We start from the raw sequence: 16,882 nt of genomic DNA on the forward strand, positions 1-16,882 counted from the left end.
AATTGTAATGCGTTAGATTACTCGTTACTGAAAAAAGTGGTCAGATTAGAATAACGCGTTACTGAGTAACGTGTTACCGGCATCACTGCTTATTACTGGCTAAATCATCATAACAGCAAAGGTGACTTAGTTTTAACTGTTTGTGTATATTTATGATGGTACTATAAATATGCAGGATTGCCAGACTATTGAATCTAGAATACATTTTCCAGATGGTTATTTTTTCCCTATGGTATGAAGCTCCACTTCATTATTTACTGTTTTGCAGGTCTCAGAATACGCCTCTTCAACCTCTCCTTGAAGCTGTTAACATGCCTCCTCTATATAATCAGAGTCTCACTAGATGATCCAACTAACCAGGTCACATGTGCACGGTGAGTCAGCATGATATTTAAAGGGATAAATAGAATATGAAATTTCTGTCATAATTATCATCATCATCATCATATGTGACCCTGGACCACAAAACCAGTCTTAAGTCACTGTTTTCTATTTTATTATATTTTATATTATAATTTATTCCTGTGATGCAAAGCTGAATTTTCTAATATGATGATCTGTAGTTCAAGTAACAAATTTCATTAATATCAGTTTTATCAACTTAAAATTTTCTGTTGATACTGTGATGCGGTTTGTCAGGATATTTTGAGGAATAGAAAGATTAATAGAACTGCAGTGGTTATAGAAAAGAATCATCCCCCGTTAAAATAATCCCATTCTGTTGCTTTGCAGCCTGTTTTATCAAGCTGTATTTTACTCCGTGTAACTTATAACACCCAAGTCAAAAATATAACACTACCATGTCAGGAAAAAAATAAAATAAAATAAAAAATAAGGTTAATAAAAAGGATTACCTCCTCCTATAAATGACTTGTGATCAGCTCTGGTAATTTTGAAAGGAGCTTTTCACTGGAGCATTACAAGCCTTGGTAGTGCAGCTGAAGTATTGATTTCTTCTGCAACAAGAGAAAAAAAAACACACACACTCTTAAAAAATGCCCATTGTTCCATGTAAAATCAGGCAACTCCATTTCCACTTGCATACTCTGGTCTGGAACATTAACGTAGAACAGTATAATAATATAAACAAAAACGACTTGTCCAATCATCTTAGAGGACCTTAACTAACTGCTGTATAATGACTTCAACTCTTCTGTGACATGACAACAGCAGCACACCGAAATAAAGTGCATTATAGTACGTCTCAAAAGCACTGTTTAAATTGCTTGAAAGCACCTCTTGGGATCAGCCCAGACTCCACATCCTGAAGTGTCCATTAGAGTCGCTTTTAATACCAGCCACAAAGAAACATTCAGGGACAATGAGGGACAGTGTGTATGAGTTCATAAGTGATAGAAAGAGAGAGGAGAGGAGAGGGTGCCCTACTAGCAGCAATCAAACGAGAGAGGCCATCTCACGCTGTCGTTTGTATCAGAGCCAGCAGGCATGATCCCTCAGTGTTTCAACCCTGATGCCTTTCACTGTTATGTCTGTTATGTACTAACTGACTGTTTAACGTGATTATAGGAAACACTGCACAAACATTACAGATGCCCTTTGCAACAAAACCTGTGGCAACTACACAACAAACCTGACTGCAGATCCCACACAGATAAACTGGTGAGACCTCTCTGCACTTAGATATTATGACAAATCAAACTTATGAACTAATTAAAGTGTTCGTTCTTGAAAAATCTCTCTAACTTTCTTATCTTTTTTTTTTTTTTTTTCTCGGTGCTGTGTTGTTTGAAGGGAGCTAATATTCTGGGTGAATAGGAGAGTTCCTGTATGGGCAATACAGGTAGGTAGAGATTTTTTTGTTGTGATTCCTGAAATTATTATTATTATTATTATTATTATTATTATTATTATTTGTACAGCAAACATTTAGTGCTTTAGAATCCTTATCTATAAAGGCTTAATTGGCTTTATTGGATTTCTTCTGGCACTGAGCACTTACATAGTTTAAATATATAAGATCCATTAAAATAATACAATTAAAATAACTAAAATAGCAATGCATATTACTAATCAAAAATTAAGTATTATTATATATATACGGTAGGAAATTTACGAAATATCTTCATGGAACATGATCTTTACTTAATATCCTAATGATTTTTGTCATAAAAGAAAAATCTATAATTTTGACCCATACAATGTTTAATTTTGGCTATTGCTAAAAATGTACCCCAGTGACTTAAGACTGGTTTTGTGGTCCAGGCTTACATACAGGTCCTTCTAAAAAAATTAGCATATTGTAATAAAAGTTCATTATTTTCCATAATGTAATGATAAAAATGTAACTTTCATATATTTTAGATTCATTGCACACCAACTGAAATATTTCAGGTCTTTTATTGTTTTAATACTCGTGAAAACCCCAAATTCCTATCTCAAAAAATTGGCATATTTCGTCTGACCAATAAAAGAAAAGTGTTTTTAATACAAAAAAAGTCAACCTTCAAATAATTATGTTCAGTTATGCACTCAATACTTGGTCGGAATCCTTTTGCAGAAATGACTGCTTCAATGTGGCGTGGCATGGAGGCAATCAGCCTGTGGCACTGCTGAGGTGTTATGGAGGCCCAGGATGCTTTCGATAGTGGCCTTAAGCTCATCCAGAGTGTTGGGTCTTGCGTCTCTCAACTTTCTCTTCACACTATCCCACAGATTCTCTATGGGGTTCAGGTCAGGAGAGTTGGCAGGCCAATTGAGCACAGTAATACCATGGTCTGTAAACCATTTACCTGTGGTTTTGGCACTGTGAGCAGGTGCCAGGTCGTGCTGAAAAATGAAATCTTCATCTCCATAAAGCTTTTCAGCAGATGGAATCATGAAGTGCTTTAAAATCTCCTGATAGCTAGCTGCATTGACCCTGCCCTTGATAAAACAAAGTGGACCAACACCAGCAGCTGACATGGCCCCCCAGACAATCACTGACTGTGGGTACTTGACACTGGACTTCAGGCATTTTGGCATTTCCTTCTCCCCAGTCTTCCTCCAGACTCTGGCACCTTGATTTCCGAATGACATGCAAAATTTGCTTTCATCCGAAAAAAGTACTTTGGACCACTGAGCAACAGTCCAGTGCTGCTTCTCTGTAGCCCATTTCCTGCACACGCCTGTGCACTGTGGCTCTGGATGTTTCTACTCCAGACTCAGTCCACTGCTTCCGCAGGTCCCCCAAGGTCTTGAATCGGTCCTTCTCCACAATCTTCCTCAGGGTCCGGTCACCTCTTCTCGTTGTGCAGGGTTTTTTGCCACACTTTTTCCTTCCCACAGACTTCCCACTGAGGTGCCTTGATACAGCACTCTGGGAACAGCCTATTCGTTCAGAAATTTCTTTCTGTGTCTTACCCTCTCGCTTGAGGGTGTCAATGATGGCCTTCTGGACAGCAGTCATGTCGGCAGTCTTACCCATGATTGCGGTTTTGAGTAATGAACCAGGCTTGGAGTTTTTAAAAGCCTCAGGAATCTTTTGCAGGTGTTTAGAGTTAATTAGTTGATTCAGATGATTAGGTTAATAGCTCGTTTAGAGAACCTTTTCATGATATGATTTTTTTGGGTTTTCATGAGCTGTATGCCAAAATCATCAGTATTAAAACAGTAAAAGACCTGAAATATTTCAGTTGGTGTGCAATGAATCTAAAATATATGAAAGTTAAATTTTTATCATTACATTATGGAAAATAATGAACTTTTATCACAATATGCCAATTTTTTGAGAAGGACCTGTATATGAAAGAATATGGAACCCTGCTGGAATTCAGACCAGACAGTTGAAAGTACAATATTGCTTGACTTCACTTCAATAAACAAGAAGTTATATTGCTTCAGTTACATTTTAGACATAAGATTGACAGATACTTTGTCTGTTTTTGGTCTCCAACAAAATTTATTCTAAGCCACTAAGTCATAACAACTGTAGAGGTGATTTAGGTGTTTGAGTGAATGATTTAGTGAACAGTGTGCTTTGAACAAATCAACTTCATTTGAAGTTGAGTCACTTGTAAGGGAAACATGTCCATTTAGCTCAAAGAGAATCATTTAAGATTTTAAAGGGAATTTGAACATAATCACTGTTTCACGGCTGATCACTGAGATGGCCAGCGATTCACTGAACGAGCCATATAACATCAAATCTGCGCTGGATATTAATATCCAAACTATAGTGAAAACACTATTAAAGGGTTAGTTCGCCAAAAAATGAAAATTATGTCATTAATAACTCACCCTTATGCTGTTCCAAACATTTAAGACCTCCTTTTATCTTCGGAACACAGTTTAAGATATTTTAGATTTAGTCCGAGAGCTCTCAGTCCCTCCATTGAAGCTGTGTGTACGGTATACTGTCCATGTCCAGAAAGGTAAGAAAAACATCCTCAAAGTAGTCCATGTGACATCAGAGGGTCAGTTAGAATTTTTTGAAGCATCGAAAATACATTTTGGTCCAAAAATAGCAAAAACGACGACTTTATTCAGCATTGTCTTCTCTTCCGTGTCTGTGTGAGAGTTAGTTCAAATCAAAGCAGTATGGACATCCGGTTCGCGAACGATTCATTGAGTTCACCAAATCGAACTGAATCGTTTTAAACGGTTTGCGTCTCTAATGCGCATTAATCCACAAATGAATTAAGCTGTTAACTTTTTTAAAGTGCCTGACACTCCCTCTAAGTTCAAACAAACCAATATCTCGGAGTAATTCATTTACTCAAATGATACATTGACTGAACTGCTGTGAAGAGAGAACTGAAGATGAACACCGAGCCGAGCCAGATAACGAACAAAACATTGACTCGTTCACGAGTCAAGAACCGTTTCTGTCAGACGCGTCCGATTCGAGAACCGAGGAGCTGATGATACTGCGCATGTGTGATTCAGCGTGAAGCAGACCGACACACAGAGCCTCTGAACTGAACTGATTCTTTTGGTGATTGATTCTGAACTGATTCTGTGCTAGTGTTATGGGTGCAGGTAAACCGAAGGCTTGAATCAAGGGCAATCATCGAAATTTGACGCCATTACGTCGAGCGCAAAAGAACCGGTGAACCGTTTTCTTCAACCGGTTTATTGAATCGAACTGTCCGAAAGAACTACTGGTGACTACTTATTTGAGTGCATGCATTACTCCGGGATATTGGTTTGTTTGAACTCAGAGGGAGTGTCAGCCACATTAATAAAAGTGAACAGCTTAAGTCATTTGTGGATTAATGCGTATTAGAGACGCGAATCGTTTAAAACGATTCAGTTCGTTTTGGTGAACTGAATGATTCGTTCGCGAACCGGATATCCTGCTTTGATTTGAACTCTCTCTCACAACAGACACGGAAGAGAAGACAATGCTGAATAAAGTCGTTGTTTTTGCTATTTTTGGACCAAAATGTATTTTCGATGCTTCAAAAAATTCCAACGGACCCTCTGATGTCACATGGACTACTTTGATGATGTTTTTCTTATCTTTCTGGACATGGACAGTATACCGTACACACAGCTTCAATGGAGGGACTGAGAGCTCTCAGACTAAATCTAAAATATCTTAAACTGTGTTCCGAAGATAAAAGGAGGTCTTACATGTTTGGAACAGCATAAGCGTGAGTTATTAATGACATAATTTTCATTTTTGGGCGAACTAACCCTTTAATTAGCACAGTAACAAGATCGGCAGTTTAAGACATTAACTTGTAAGCAGAAAACACAAGATACTTCTCTTTTCAATATGAATAAGGCTTTATTAGATAATTCATAAGATAAGACATATTAATCTAACACATCAAGCACACGCACTTACACATTCACGTTGCAGGAAGTGAGAAAGTTAGGAAAGGATGAGTTTAAGAGAATGAAAATGTGAAATCCCAAGTTACGTGAAAGCAATACATGAAATTGCACAGTCATGAACAGCCATCAGTTACTTAATTAACCCTCGCATTGAGTTCCTCAGTGAGGTTAAAATTATATTAGATGCACCAGTACAGATGTGAGTCTGGAGGTACTTGCATTGCCTGTGTAAAGGGGTTCCCTTTGTTGGCGTTGAAAGGGGGTTTCCCGAGGTTGCTGATCGGCTGGAAGTTCAGTAGTCGTTGGAGTGACATCTTGGGAAGCCCGTGGTTGGGCGTTGGCTGACGATACCGAGTTGTGTGGGCTGGTTGAAGTTGAACGGGCACTCAAGGTCAGACTCAGAGACACAGCGTTACAAAACTTAACTCAGAATACGAAATTCTTAAATGGAAAAGAAAATAAACTAAAGTAAAAGAACAGAAGTAAAGTTTGACGAGACTAGGTGGTGTTTCTTCTCATCGTGGCTAAGTAGCAGCAGGCGTGCAGACCGAAGCATGCTGGAACCGCGCTCAACGAACGCTAACAGTGATGACTAAAAGCATGGCTAGGAGCAAAAGCTAAAAGCAGGCTAAAAGCCGGCATGACTGAAAGCTAAATTTTATGGTGTCCTGAGTATTTAAACTGGTTGGCCAAACCTCAAAAGTTGTCTTGACCAATTAGATATTGTCTTTGTTCGGGGTATCATAAATCATATGTTATTCTATCAAGCACATGGTCCGAATGTTCCCGCTCTTGCAGGGTCTAATTTTGGACATGATTTCTATAACAAGAATATGATACATTTGACAAATAACTGATGGTCAGAAACGTTTCAAGCAACCAGATCCAAACACATACATACTAAACATGAATATGAATCCTTAAGCTATCCAATAGTTATTAAAAGACATACACAATAAGTGATTACATGGTAGTCAAATGTGTGGGTTACATGTAAATGAATATGGAGTGAAGCAATATTCATTTATAAGTCTTTTGAGTTCATTTTGGTGCATCTACATCTATAAAAGACAGTTCCTGTGCCATTCTCTGACATTAAGATGTTCTGTGGAGACCAGAGGTTAAAAAGTCCCCTTTTAAAATAAATTTCATTCTGGTTCTGCTAGGTGGGGTGAAGTCAATCCAAGGATCTTGTTTATTACTCTCATGGGTTTTCATGTGATGGTCGGCTGTGCAACTCTTTGACCATCAATCATGATTACTTGCCCCAAATTTGACAATCTCTTCTCCGAATTGAAATTGTCAATAAATGTTCTAATGGTGTTAATGTTGAAAGCTGTTCTGTGAAAGAGTTGGTTATCTTGCTTCTGACTTGTGGCACCAGGAATTGATTTGCAACATCCTGTTGCCTTTCTGAGGAATTTGGCGCATGTTTCAACCATGGTCCTGATCGACTCTTTAATTTGTCTGGTTCGGGTCTGATATGCTAAATCTGTCTCGTTGAACAAATTGCTCGAGTTAATAATTTAGAGACTTTAAAATTGTATTCTGTCCTGTTGGCTGCCTGAAGTTCTGAACTAAACCAGACAGCTATGGAGAAAGTTAATCTCAGTATACTCTGTTATTGATAGTCAGCTAAGCTAGTCGCTTTGGATAAAAGCGTCTGCTAAATGATTAAAATGTAAATGTAAAATTATGATATTGTTTCTTGAACCACAGGTGACAGTGGCCTTAATTAGCTTCTTGCAAGCTATGCTCCTGGTGTATCTCAGCTACAAGGTAAGATTATTGTCATTATTCTGCACTCGTGAGCTCTCTAAGCACTGATCTAAATTAAATCTATTTCAGCTACTCTTGGGCTGCTTAAGGGCCACTTTATGTCTTTTGATCCCCTATAATAGGAAATGTTTCTCACTTTTTACAGAAAAAAAAAACTTGTCCAGTTTGTTTTCTGCTTCTTTATCTATTTAACAAGAAACAAAAGCTGAATGAGCTTAATCTTTTTTGTAATTAAATACTGTGTCTGAATTTAGTGTAGTGTACTGGTTTCTAGCCAATATGTTAACTTTTAGTTTTCTCTGCACATAATAGTGGGATATAAGAATAAAAAAGGTCATTGCAGCTTTTTATCTCACAATTCAGGTTTTGTTCCAGAATTGCAATATACTGTGTAAATTCTGACATTTTTTCAGAATTCTGATATTTTCTCAGAATTCTGAGTTTACATCTGTGAGATAAAAAATGGCTTTTTTATTTTGCTATTCTGGATACCATCCAAGTACATCTGTAATTTGGATGCAGTAATTACAATGTCACATGTTTAGGACATTATTTTAGATTATCACATTATGTGAATTAGGATGTTTTTAGATTTTGCATTAAATTTGCTTTTTGTATGCTTCTGCAGTGTAATAATTATTTAATTTCTAGGGGAACATTTGGGAGCAGATTTTCCAAGTCTCCTTCATCATTGAGATGATCAATACAGTGCCGTTCATAATTACAGTAAGTGATGAAGATATCAAGTGGACACAGAAGCACGTATCCAGTTGCTGCCATCATACAGTCATTGTTGATAGTAATTGTTGAGTACTGATGGAATAGTATTGTTGTGATTGATTGTAATTATATGAGTATCCATTTCCATTTGAAAGCCAGTTGTGAGAGGCAATGATTATTACTGGAATGTAACAATTAGCCAAGTAACAAATTACCATTTCTTGACCTGCAGTCAGTGGGAGCAAATTACAGGATGTTTAATTCCTTTGTTCTAATGACGTTACAGATGTATAAGTGATACACAACACAATTTTCTGTTTTCTGTTATAAACGTTTTGACATTTTTTTCTTATAGTAGATTGCTAAGGAGATATGAATCCTCTCATTTTTTGCTGATGAAAGATATATATTTATCAAAAAAAAAAAAGAAATATTGTTTTATTTCAAATGCAGAGTTAAATGCCTTTTGTCTTGGTTTTTGTTTAAACTGATTGGCAATTTACATACAGTTGATCTTATATTTGGTTTTGAACTGTCTATTATTTTATCATCTGAGTTTTTATGTACAATCATCCTTCATTCTTTGATCTTTCTAGATCTTTTGGCCTCCGCTGAGGAACATATTTGTTCCTGTGTTTCTTAACTGTTGGCTTGCCAAATCAGCGCTGGAGAACATGATTGTAAGTAGTTTTTGCAGCTGTGGAGTGCATTTCACATGCCTACAGGAAATCAAGTTGAGTGTCTAGCAGAATAACATTGGTGTTGATAATATTGCTGTGTTGGGAAGCTTTACTTCATTATGCACTTGACAAATAAAAATGCATCGTCAATGAGCAGTAATTTGAGAGGATGCCAGCATTCCCTTCCATGCCAGATGGTTGGGTCAAATGGCCAGAGAGAACCTGGCAGGGGGAATGTACTTTTACAAATCCTTTAAGCAAAGATATTGGTTAAAGAGATGTGCTTACAATCACCAAAATGTAGCATGGCATAAATATTTATCTTTCACCACAAAGCTTTCCTAAAATATATTGACCGTGTGAGATGAATATTATGGATGTAAAAAGGAGTCATTAAAGGCCTGATCTCTTATGCACAACACTGTCGTGGTCCGAATTGTTGGTACCCTTAGTAAATATGATCAAAAAAGACTGTGAGAATAAATCTTCATTGTTAATCCTACTGATCTTTTATTTAAAAAATGTACAAAAATCTAACCTTTCATATACAGTAGTATTTAGAATGAGAATAAAATAGGGGGAAATCTCATTATGAAATAAATGTATTTCTCTAATATATGTTGGTCACAATTAATGATAGGCTACCCTTTTAGTCAATATTCGTTTTGTTGTCAGTGACCCATTTTTGTCTTGATTTTGATGTTTGTTTTTAATCTTTTTCCTGTTGGAAGATCCAACCTTGGCCAATTATAATCTCTATAACCTGTACAGTCAGTTTTTTTTTTATCTGTTGTTATTTGATAGAATCCATGATGCCATTGTAACGATAAAATCTCCATAACTACGGGGAGAAGGAGGCGGGAACGGGCGGACAATCAAAACGAAACGTTAATAATCACAAAATAAACAAAACAGCACATCAGCCCCTCACGGACGACTGATGCGCGCAAATAAAAAGCAAACCATAAACTAAAAGCCCAGGCCTGGTCCTCTCTCGTCCTTCACTGTCTTCGCTCCAGTTTTATATCCTTCCATCTCCTACGTGGGACTCGAGACCGGCGGTGGGGCGCAGGTGTCGCTGATTTCCCAATCATTCCGCCGGCCTCACTCCTTGTTCCCACGTCCCTCGCACCCCAACCCCCCCCCCCCCCCCTCATGGGGACCTGCGGGAACCTGGGGGTAGGACAGACAAGGGGAGAGAAAAGGAGATGGAAGAAGAAGTGACAGAGACGAGAGAGGGGAGAGAGGGAAAAAAAATTCCGGTTCCCAGACGCACTGGTGCTCGGCCCTCGACCAGCTGGGTGATCTCCTCCGCCGCCCGGTAAACGGCGACGGCTCCTCCGGTTTTGGGCAGACGGCAGGAGTCCCCCGTTCCCTGCTCCTCCCCGTTCCTGCGGATGGCAGCAGGCACCGGCCCCCTGGCGAACGGCGCCGACTCCTCCACTCCCTCACTCGTCCGGCCCCGGCAACTCGCTCCAGCCCACCGCCTCGAGCATCCATGGCGGCACACTCCTCGCCTGCTCGATGGCACCGCGGATTCACCACATCGGCAAGGGATCTTCAGCAGCGCGTCCCTCCTTCTCCCGGGCTTCGGCACCACTGTAATGATAAAATCTCCATAACTACGGGAAGCAGGAGGCGGAAACCGGCGCACAATCAAAACTAAACTTTAATAATCACAAAATAAACAAAACAGCGCATCAGACTGATGCGCGCAAATAAAAAGCAAACCATAAACTAAAAGCCCAGGCCTGGTCCTCTCTCGTCCTTCACTGTCTTCTCTCCAGTTTTAAATCCTTCCATCTCCTACGTTGGCACGGTTGGCACGGGGAGTGGCTCAGGTATGTTAAATCCACTAGCCAATTTTCATTGGCGTTTTCTCTTTAACTCAGAGATGATTGGCCTCCCAGGTGAGCCCCATATGTCGTTTGACATAACGTCTCCATTCCCTCCATCAGGGAACGAGGGTTATGTACGTAACCGAGAGGTTCTGTTTAAAGTTCCAGTTATGTCTGGCAAATGAATATGCTATAAAATCGGCCTGATGTTGGAAATGGGAATTTCCCCCCAATAACTTTTTTTTTATGTTTTATTTTTATTATTTTTTTATTTTAATAAAAGATCAAATGGATAAACAATTCAGATTTATTTTCACAGCATTTTTGATCATATTTACCAAAGGTAACAACAGTTCTGAGCACTACTGTACATACAGTATGCATCTCATGTATAATTGAGCAGTACAGTTATTAAAGAGTATTCAAAATTTTCTTAGTTTTTTTTTTTTTGCTCTATTACATTCAGTGGAATAGAAGAATACAGTAAAGAAGGTTATTAAGTTTCTTCAAGCAGTCACTTAAATGGGCAGTCTCTCTTTCAGAACAGGGCTTTTACAGTAATCTCAAGTCCAGCATTATGTGTGTTTTATTCTTCTACTTGTCTTGACTTATTCTCTGAGGGATGAGATCTCTCTCACCTATCTCTGTTCCTTTCTAGAATGATCTCCATCGTGCCATTCAGCGCACACACTCTGCCATGTTCAACCAGGTCCTCATTCTGATCTGTACACTGCTCTGTCTGGTCTTTACTGGGTAAAGCTCTTTGACCTCTTATAACCCTGACTGGGCTTTAGCCTTTCACAGGTCTATCTAAAGCAGAACATCTGAAACAGTCACGCTCAGATAAATTAACTGTCCTGGACAATAATGGACATCAGTTAGTCCAAAAATATTTTTACTCCCTCTGTCTCAAATCAAGATGTAAGTGTTTTATTAGGAATGCTGAAACAAAATATTCTGAGTAGACTCATGACTCACTTATTTCAGCAATCTGGGTTCTGGAAGTATTTTCCCATTCATTTTCTCTGTAGGGATTTTTTTTTAAATCCTCGGGAGTTGGAAGGAGCTGGAAGCCATAAACTGAAACACCCAGCTCTTAGACCAGACTTATTACAAACTTTTTTTAAAGCAAAAAAGTATTTGAATCTGAGAAATCTGAGAAAAAGACAAAGATACAAGACTGTGAGCTTAATGCATTTTATTACGCTATGTAGGTCACGCAACACATGAAGAAAATATTTATCAGCCATCGCTGGAATAACTTTGATTTTAAAATATAGTCAAATAGAAAACAATAATTTTAGATTGCAGTGAACTTTCACTGTATATTACTATTTTTGCTGTATTTTATAAGTCTGTCTTGAACAGTAGATACTTTTATTGTTTAAAAAAAAGGATTTGATACAGTTGGCTATAGAAACTTAAAAAAATATATATCTTCTGCCTTATTCTGTGATAAAAATGGAAAAAGTGTTTGTATATAAACAAATCATAAAATTGTCATTAGGAAAATATATATATCATGGGAAAAAAAGTCAGTCACACTCTGGAGCAGAGCTGTACAATTCTGGATGAATTGAGAATCAAGTTTTTAGTTTGTTTCAAAGAGTGTACCCACTTTTCAAGGCACCACTACAACAATCCCCATATGTTTTATTTTGTGATACAAAAAAGTGTATGTGATACACTTTTACCAATATATTGGGACATGGGATATATGTCTGATAAAGTTTTTACTTGTGGATCATAGCTACCACAGAATGTGATGAATCAGACAGTTGTTACATAAGTTGTCCTTATGTATTTATATTATAAATTACATTTGTTATAATGTAAACCACACAGTGGTTTTAAAATTCCAATTTTAGATGTGACATGTAGTTTATGTTGTAGAATAAAATTGGTAAGTCATAAATGAATGCTAACCACAAACCTTATTTTACTCAAATCGAAAACCGCTATTTTAAAAAACCCATTTGAAATTCCTAAGGGAGTCCATGGTGGAATGGCTTTCTGGGCAAGCCTACAAATTGACATCATGACTGAGTAGCTCTACTGAACCCTGCTCAGGGAAAGAGCCTTAAAATACCCTTCTAATTAAACTATAACACTACCATAATGCTGAATGTATTAGATGTAACCTATATTTTCAAAATTGTTTCCTGAATTTCTACTTTTGTAATACTCCTTAGGGCTTGTGGGATTCAGCACCTGGAGCGGGCAGGGAAGAGCCTCTCCCTCTTTGATGCTTTATATTTCTGCATCGTCACCTTCTCGACTGTTGGTTACGGAGATGTGACACCCAGAATCTGGCCCTCTCAGCTACTGGTGGTCATCATGATCTGTGTGGCTCTGGTGGTGCTGCCATTACAGGTTACATGACCAGCTCACAAACAGCACAATCAGTAGCTTCACTATTAAAAGTGAAAATTATCACCCTCAGAGTCATGATGTAGAAGACTTTGTTTCTTCATTTGAAGAGATTTGAAGAAATTCAACCTTACATCACTTCCTCACCAATGGATCCTCTGCAGTGAATGGGTGCCGCCAGAGTGAGAGTCCAAACAGCTGATAAAAACAATAAATTAACATGTTGTGAAATGGTGCATATCTGTAATAAACAAATCCATCATTAAGGTGTTTTAAACTTAAACCATTGATTCTGTCTAAAATACAAATCCTCCATTCATAATATTGTTTTCTCTAGTGAAAAAATAATCTCGCCTGAATCGGGAGAAATATGCACAGAATCAGGCACTGTGAAAAAAGTTTTAAACACATATGCTGGTGGATTTTGATGTAATACGACAGGGGATGGACTTGTTCATTGTGTTGTTATTGATTATGAACTGGTATTTTTGCTAGAACATTTCTTAATGATGGATTTGTTTCTTACAAACATGCAGCTTTTCACTTCACAAGATGTTCAATTCTGGACTGGAGTTGTGTGGATTATTGTGCTTATTATTATTTTTTCATCAGCTGTTTGAACTCTCATTCTAATGGCACCCATTCACTGCAGAGGATCCATTGGTGGTCCATTATGTAATGCTAATTTTCTTTTTTTATATATTATGTTGAAGAAACAAACTCATCTAAATCGTAAATGATCTGAGGGTGAGTAAATGTTCAGCAAATGTCAATGTTTACATCACTTATCAGAAATAAGTGAAACTGTTAATAATGCACTGCATTTACACAGTACTTTCTATCTGTCTCTCATTTTGACACCAGTTTGAGGAGTTGGCGTATCTTTGGATGGAGAGGCAGAAGTCAGGTGGAAACTACAGCAGACATCGTGCTCAGACAGAGAAGCATGTGGTTCTCTGCGTCACTTCACTCAAAATAGACCTGCTCATGGATTTCCTTAATGAGTTCTATGCCCACCCGAGACTACAGGTACATGCATGATCCCATATATGTAAGTGTTTATTATTGCTCTATGTATTCCAAAAATCTGTATTATTATCTATCTTGTTTCCTGTATGTGATGGTGCTATCATTAATTCTTAAATCTCTTGTAGGATTATTATGTGGTGATACTCTGTCCCACTGAGATGGACATCCAGGTTCGGCGTATACTGCAGATCCCGCTGTGGTCTCAACGGGTTATCTACCTCCAAGGCTCTGCACTAAAGGACCAAGACCTGATGAGGGCCAAGTAAGTTGTTTAAAATGTTGGTTTTTGCCTAAACGGTCCCTTGATTATATGTTTTGCGCATGATTAAACTAGAAAGATGAAAGAACGAAGAAATGAAATAACTACAATTTTGGATGGACCTTTATACAAGTGTCATGTGCACTGACATGCCAACATAGATTTTTAAACCAAGTGTATCTGAGTCACCTAAAATTTGATTTGAGGTTCTGACTCCGTGTTTGAGTCTATGAGAGAGCCATTAGACTGATACCGACATCAGTCCAATGTATCTGTAAAATAATTTGCAAGTGGTTTCATCAAGTACTTTTTAAATACATTAATACTACCTCTTGATTACTTAGAACATTTGAACAATTGAGAATGAGATTAATATCGTCAGAGATCTTCATTTTCCAAGTAGCCTGTCAATAAGAGCTCTCGTGCATTCAACAGTTGCATTAACTAAAAATATTTAAAGTGCCCCTATTATGGGTAATGAAAATTTTGTATTTTGTAAATAAAAATTCATATTTTGGTTTTGGGAGTCCCCAACAACAGGTTGATATGCATGCAAGGTAAAAAAAAAAAAAAAAAAAAAAAAAAAAAAAACCTTTCATTGTCTTATAAAATGCATTTAATTTTATGTTCCTTCCTCAACGACTCCCAAATGATTTGCTCAATGATTAATTTTTCCAAACCCTTTCTTTTTGGGACGCTGATCTGCGGTGATTGGTCCGATTGGTCTCATTTCGATTTCATTATGCCTGTGATGCCTGGTAAAGGAGCTTTTGTGAGAGTGCTGCTTTGTTCACAGAGTTACTGGGGAAACAGCTATTTTACTGCTCCAAAAGCGGCACCTAGTGGCAAAGAATGAATGAGCATTTTAATTCATACCAACACAAAAAAGCCAACAAGTGGGCGGGCAATATGCTAATATTTCTTGTTGACCTCAACATGAAACGGCTTGGATTTGTTTTAAAAGCGACTAATTTCAATTATTCAGAGTGGACTCTTTCTTTTAAGAGACAATAACTTTATATACTGTGCACTTTCAGAATTAAAACTTTGCAAGATGTTTCCATTCAATTACACACTGTGTTACACACTGCACGAAACGTAATTTTAAAAAATCCATAATGGGGCACTTTACGGACAGTAGATATGGAGTGCAGTTCTTAATATATAAACTGTTTTTATATTGAGCAAGGTGACTTCAATTTCTATCAAATGTAGACATCAATAGTACAACTGGCAAGAACGGTACTTAAAGCAGGGATTGTGTTGGACAATTTATGGCCACTATAAAGTGCACAACAATGCTTCACCGTTAAGGTTTGGCCTAATGGCAGGCTAAACAGTTTAGCTAATTAAATTAGCATAATCTTATTATTCCCTGAGAAAGACAACTTGTGTTTCCGGCTTTGAATGAAAGAGCTGTTAGTAAAGTTCAGTCACAATTCTTTTTTTTTTTTACAGCGAAGTACAGCAGTGTGGCATTTCTATAATTTAAACTTGCATGAGCATACTGATGATTGATGAACTGTTTCCAAATGGAAGCTTTGGACAGGCTCCCAAAAAATCTAAATTAGTCTGTGAGGAAATTTGAAGAGTGAACCTGCAAGCTCCACCGCCAGAGCCAAACCTGTCACCAGTCTCAAGCCCATCTGTTCCTTATTAAAGCAGCCCTGAAATTTAAGGGTAATATATGTGCTTCTTCCTGCAATGTAACTACACTTTAAATCCTACTATATTCCTTCATTATAAATGCAGCGAATCTGTCTCAATTTTCCCACTTCAAATACTAGTACATGAATTTCTCATAAAGCTCAGTCGGTCTAGAGTTTCTAGCTAAATGTTTAATCTGTGTATTGTAATGGGAAGGCTGGAATTTAAACAACGTTAGTCCTCTTTAAATTTTTAAGATGTTCTTATTGCTGCTGCATATTACTGGATTAATTATGCATGTTGTGAGTAGTTTACTTTTTTTCCAGTAGTTATTCCTCAAAGTATCTTTCAGTTTTTAAAGAATGCCAATCTGTTATTTGCAGTAATTTAGTCTCAGTGGAATCTAGGTTTTCTTAGGATTTAAATGCAGAATTGTGCACTTCAGCTTGTATTTTTAAAGCACTTCTATCACCAAAGTCACTTATCACCAAAGCTGGTTTACCTGTTCAGTGCGATTCAGTTTGCCACTGCTGCTTAAATGAAATGTAGACCTAAATATTACAACTTACTAATATTCTATTTTATTACAGTATATATGTTCCTTTCCTTTTTTTGTCCTTCTGAAAGTTCACATCACGTCTGAGTGACACTGCTTTGTAATGATGTTCTGTGTCCCGCAGGATGGACGATGCAGAGGCGTGCTTCATCCTCAGCAGCAGAAATGAAGTGGACCGCACCGCAGCTGTAAATATATCCTCATAATATATTACCTTGCCTAA

The 16,882-nt window shown here is 37.7% G+C and overlaps 1 protein-coding gene across 9 annotated transcripts in view; it reads left to right on the forward strand.

Annotated features, from left to right (window-relative positions):
* Positions 1–16,882, forward strand: part of LOC127997491 (potassium channel subfamily T member 1-like) — an 81,393-nt gene that overhangs the window by 42,939 nt on the left and 21,572 nt on the right. For all 9 annotated transcript variants that reach the window (XR_008170410.1, XR_008170428.1, XR_008170416.1 and 6 more), the window contains 11 exons: positions 269–374; positions 1,528–1,620; positions 1,753–1,801; positions 7,501–7,560; positions 8,212–8,286; positions 8,877–8,960; positions 11,457–11,551; positions 12,991–13,171; positions 14,033–14,197; positions 14,323–14,459; positions 16,784–16,847. Coding sequence is in view for 5 of the 9 variants with exons in the window: in XM_052592032.1 (XP_052447992.1) it covers positions 269–374; positions 1,528–1,620; positions 1,753–1,801; positions 7,501–7,560; positions 8,212–8,286; positions 8,877–8,960; positions 11,457–11,551; positions 12,991–13,171; positions 14,033–14,197; positions 14,323–14,459; positions 16,784–16,847 (1,109 nt within the window). In the remaining 4 variants the exon portion in view is untranslated. The remainder of the gene's footprint in view (positions 1–268; positions 375–1,527; positions 1,621–1,752; positions 1,802–7,500; positions 7,561–8,211; positions 8,287–8,876; positions 8,961–11,456; positions 11,552–12,990; positions 13,172–14,032; positions 14,198–14,322; positions 14,460–16,783; positions 16,848–16,882) is intronic.

Source organism: Carassius gibelio, chromosome A5 (genome assembly GCF_023724105.1).
Source record: "Carassius gibelio isolate Cgi1373 ecotype wild population from Czech Republic chromosome A5, carGib1.2-hapl.c, whole genome shotgun sequence".
Taxonomy (NCBI): Eukaryota; Metazoa; Chordata; class Actinopteri; order Cypriniformes; family Cyprinidae; genus Carassius; species Carassius gibelio.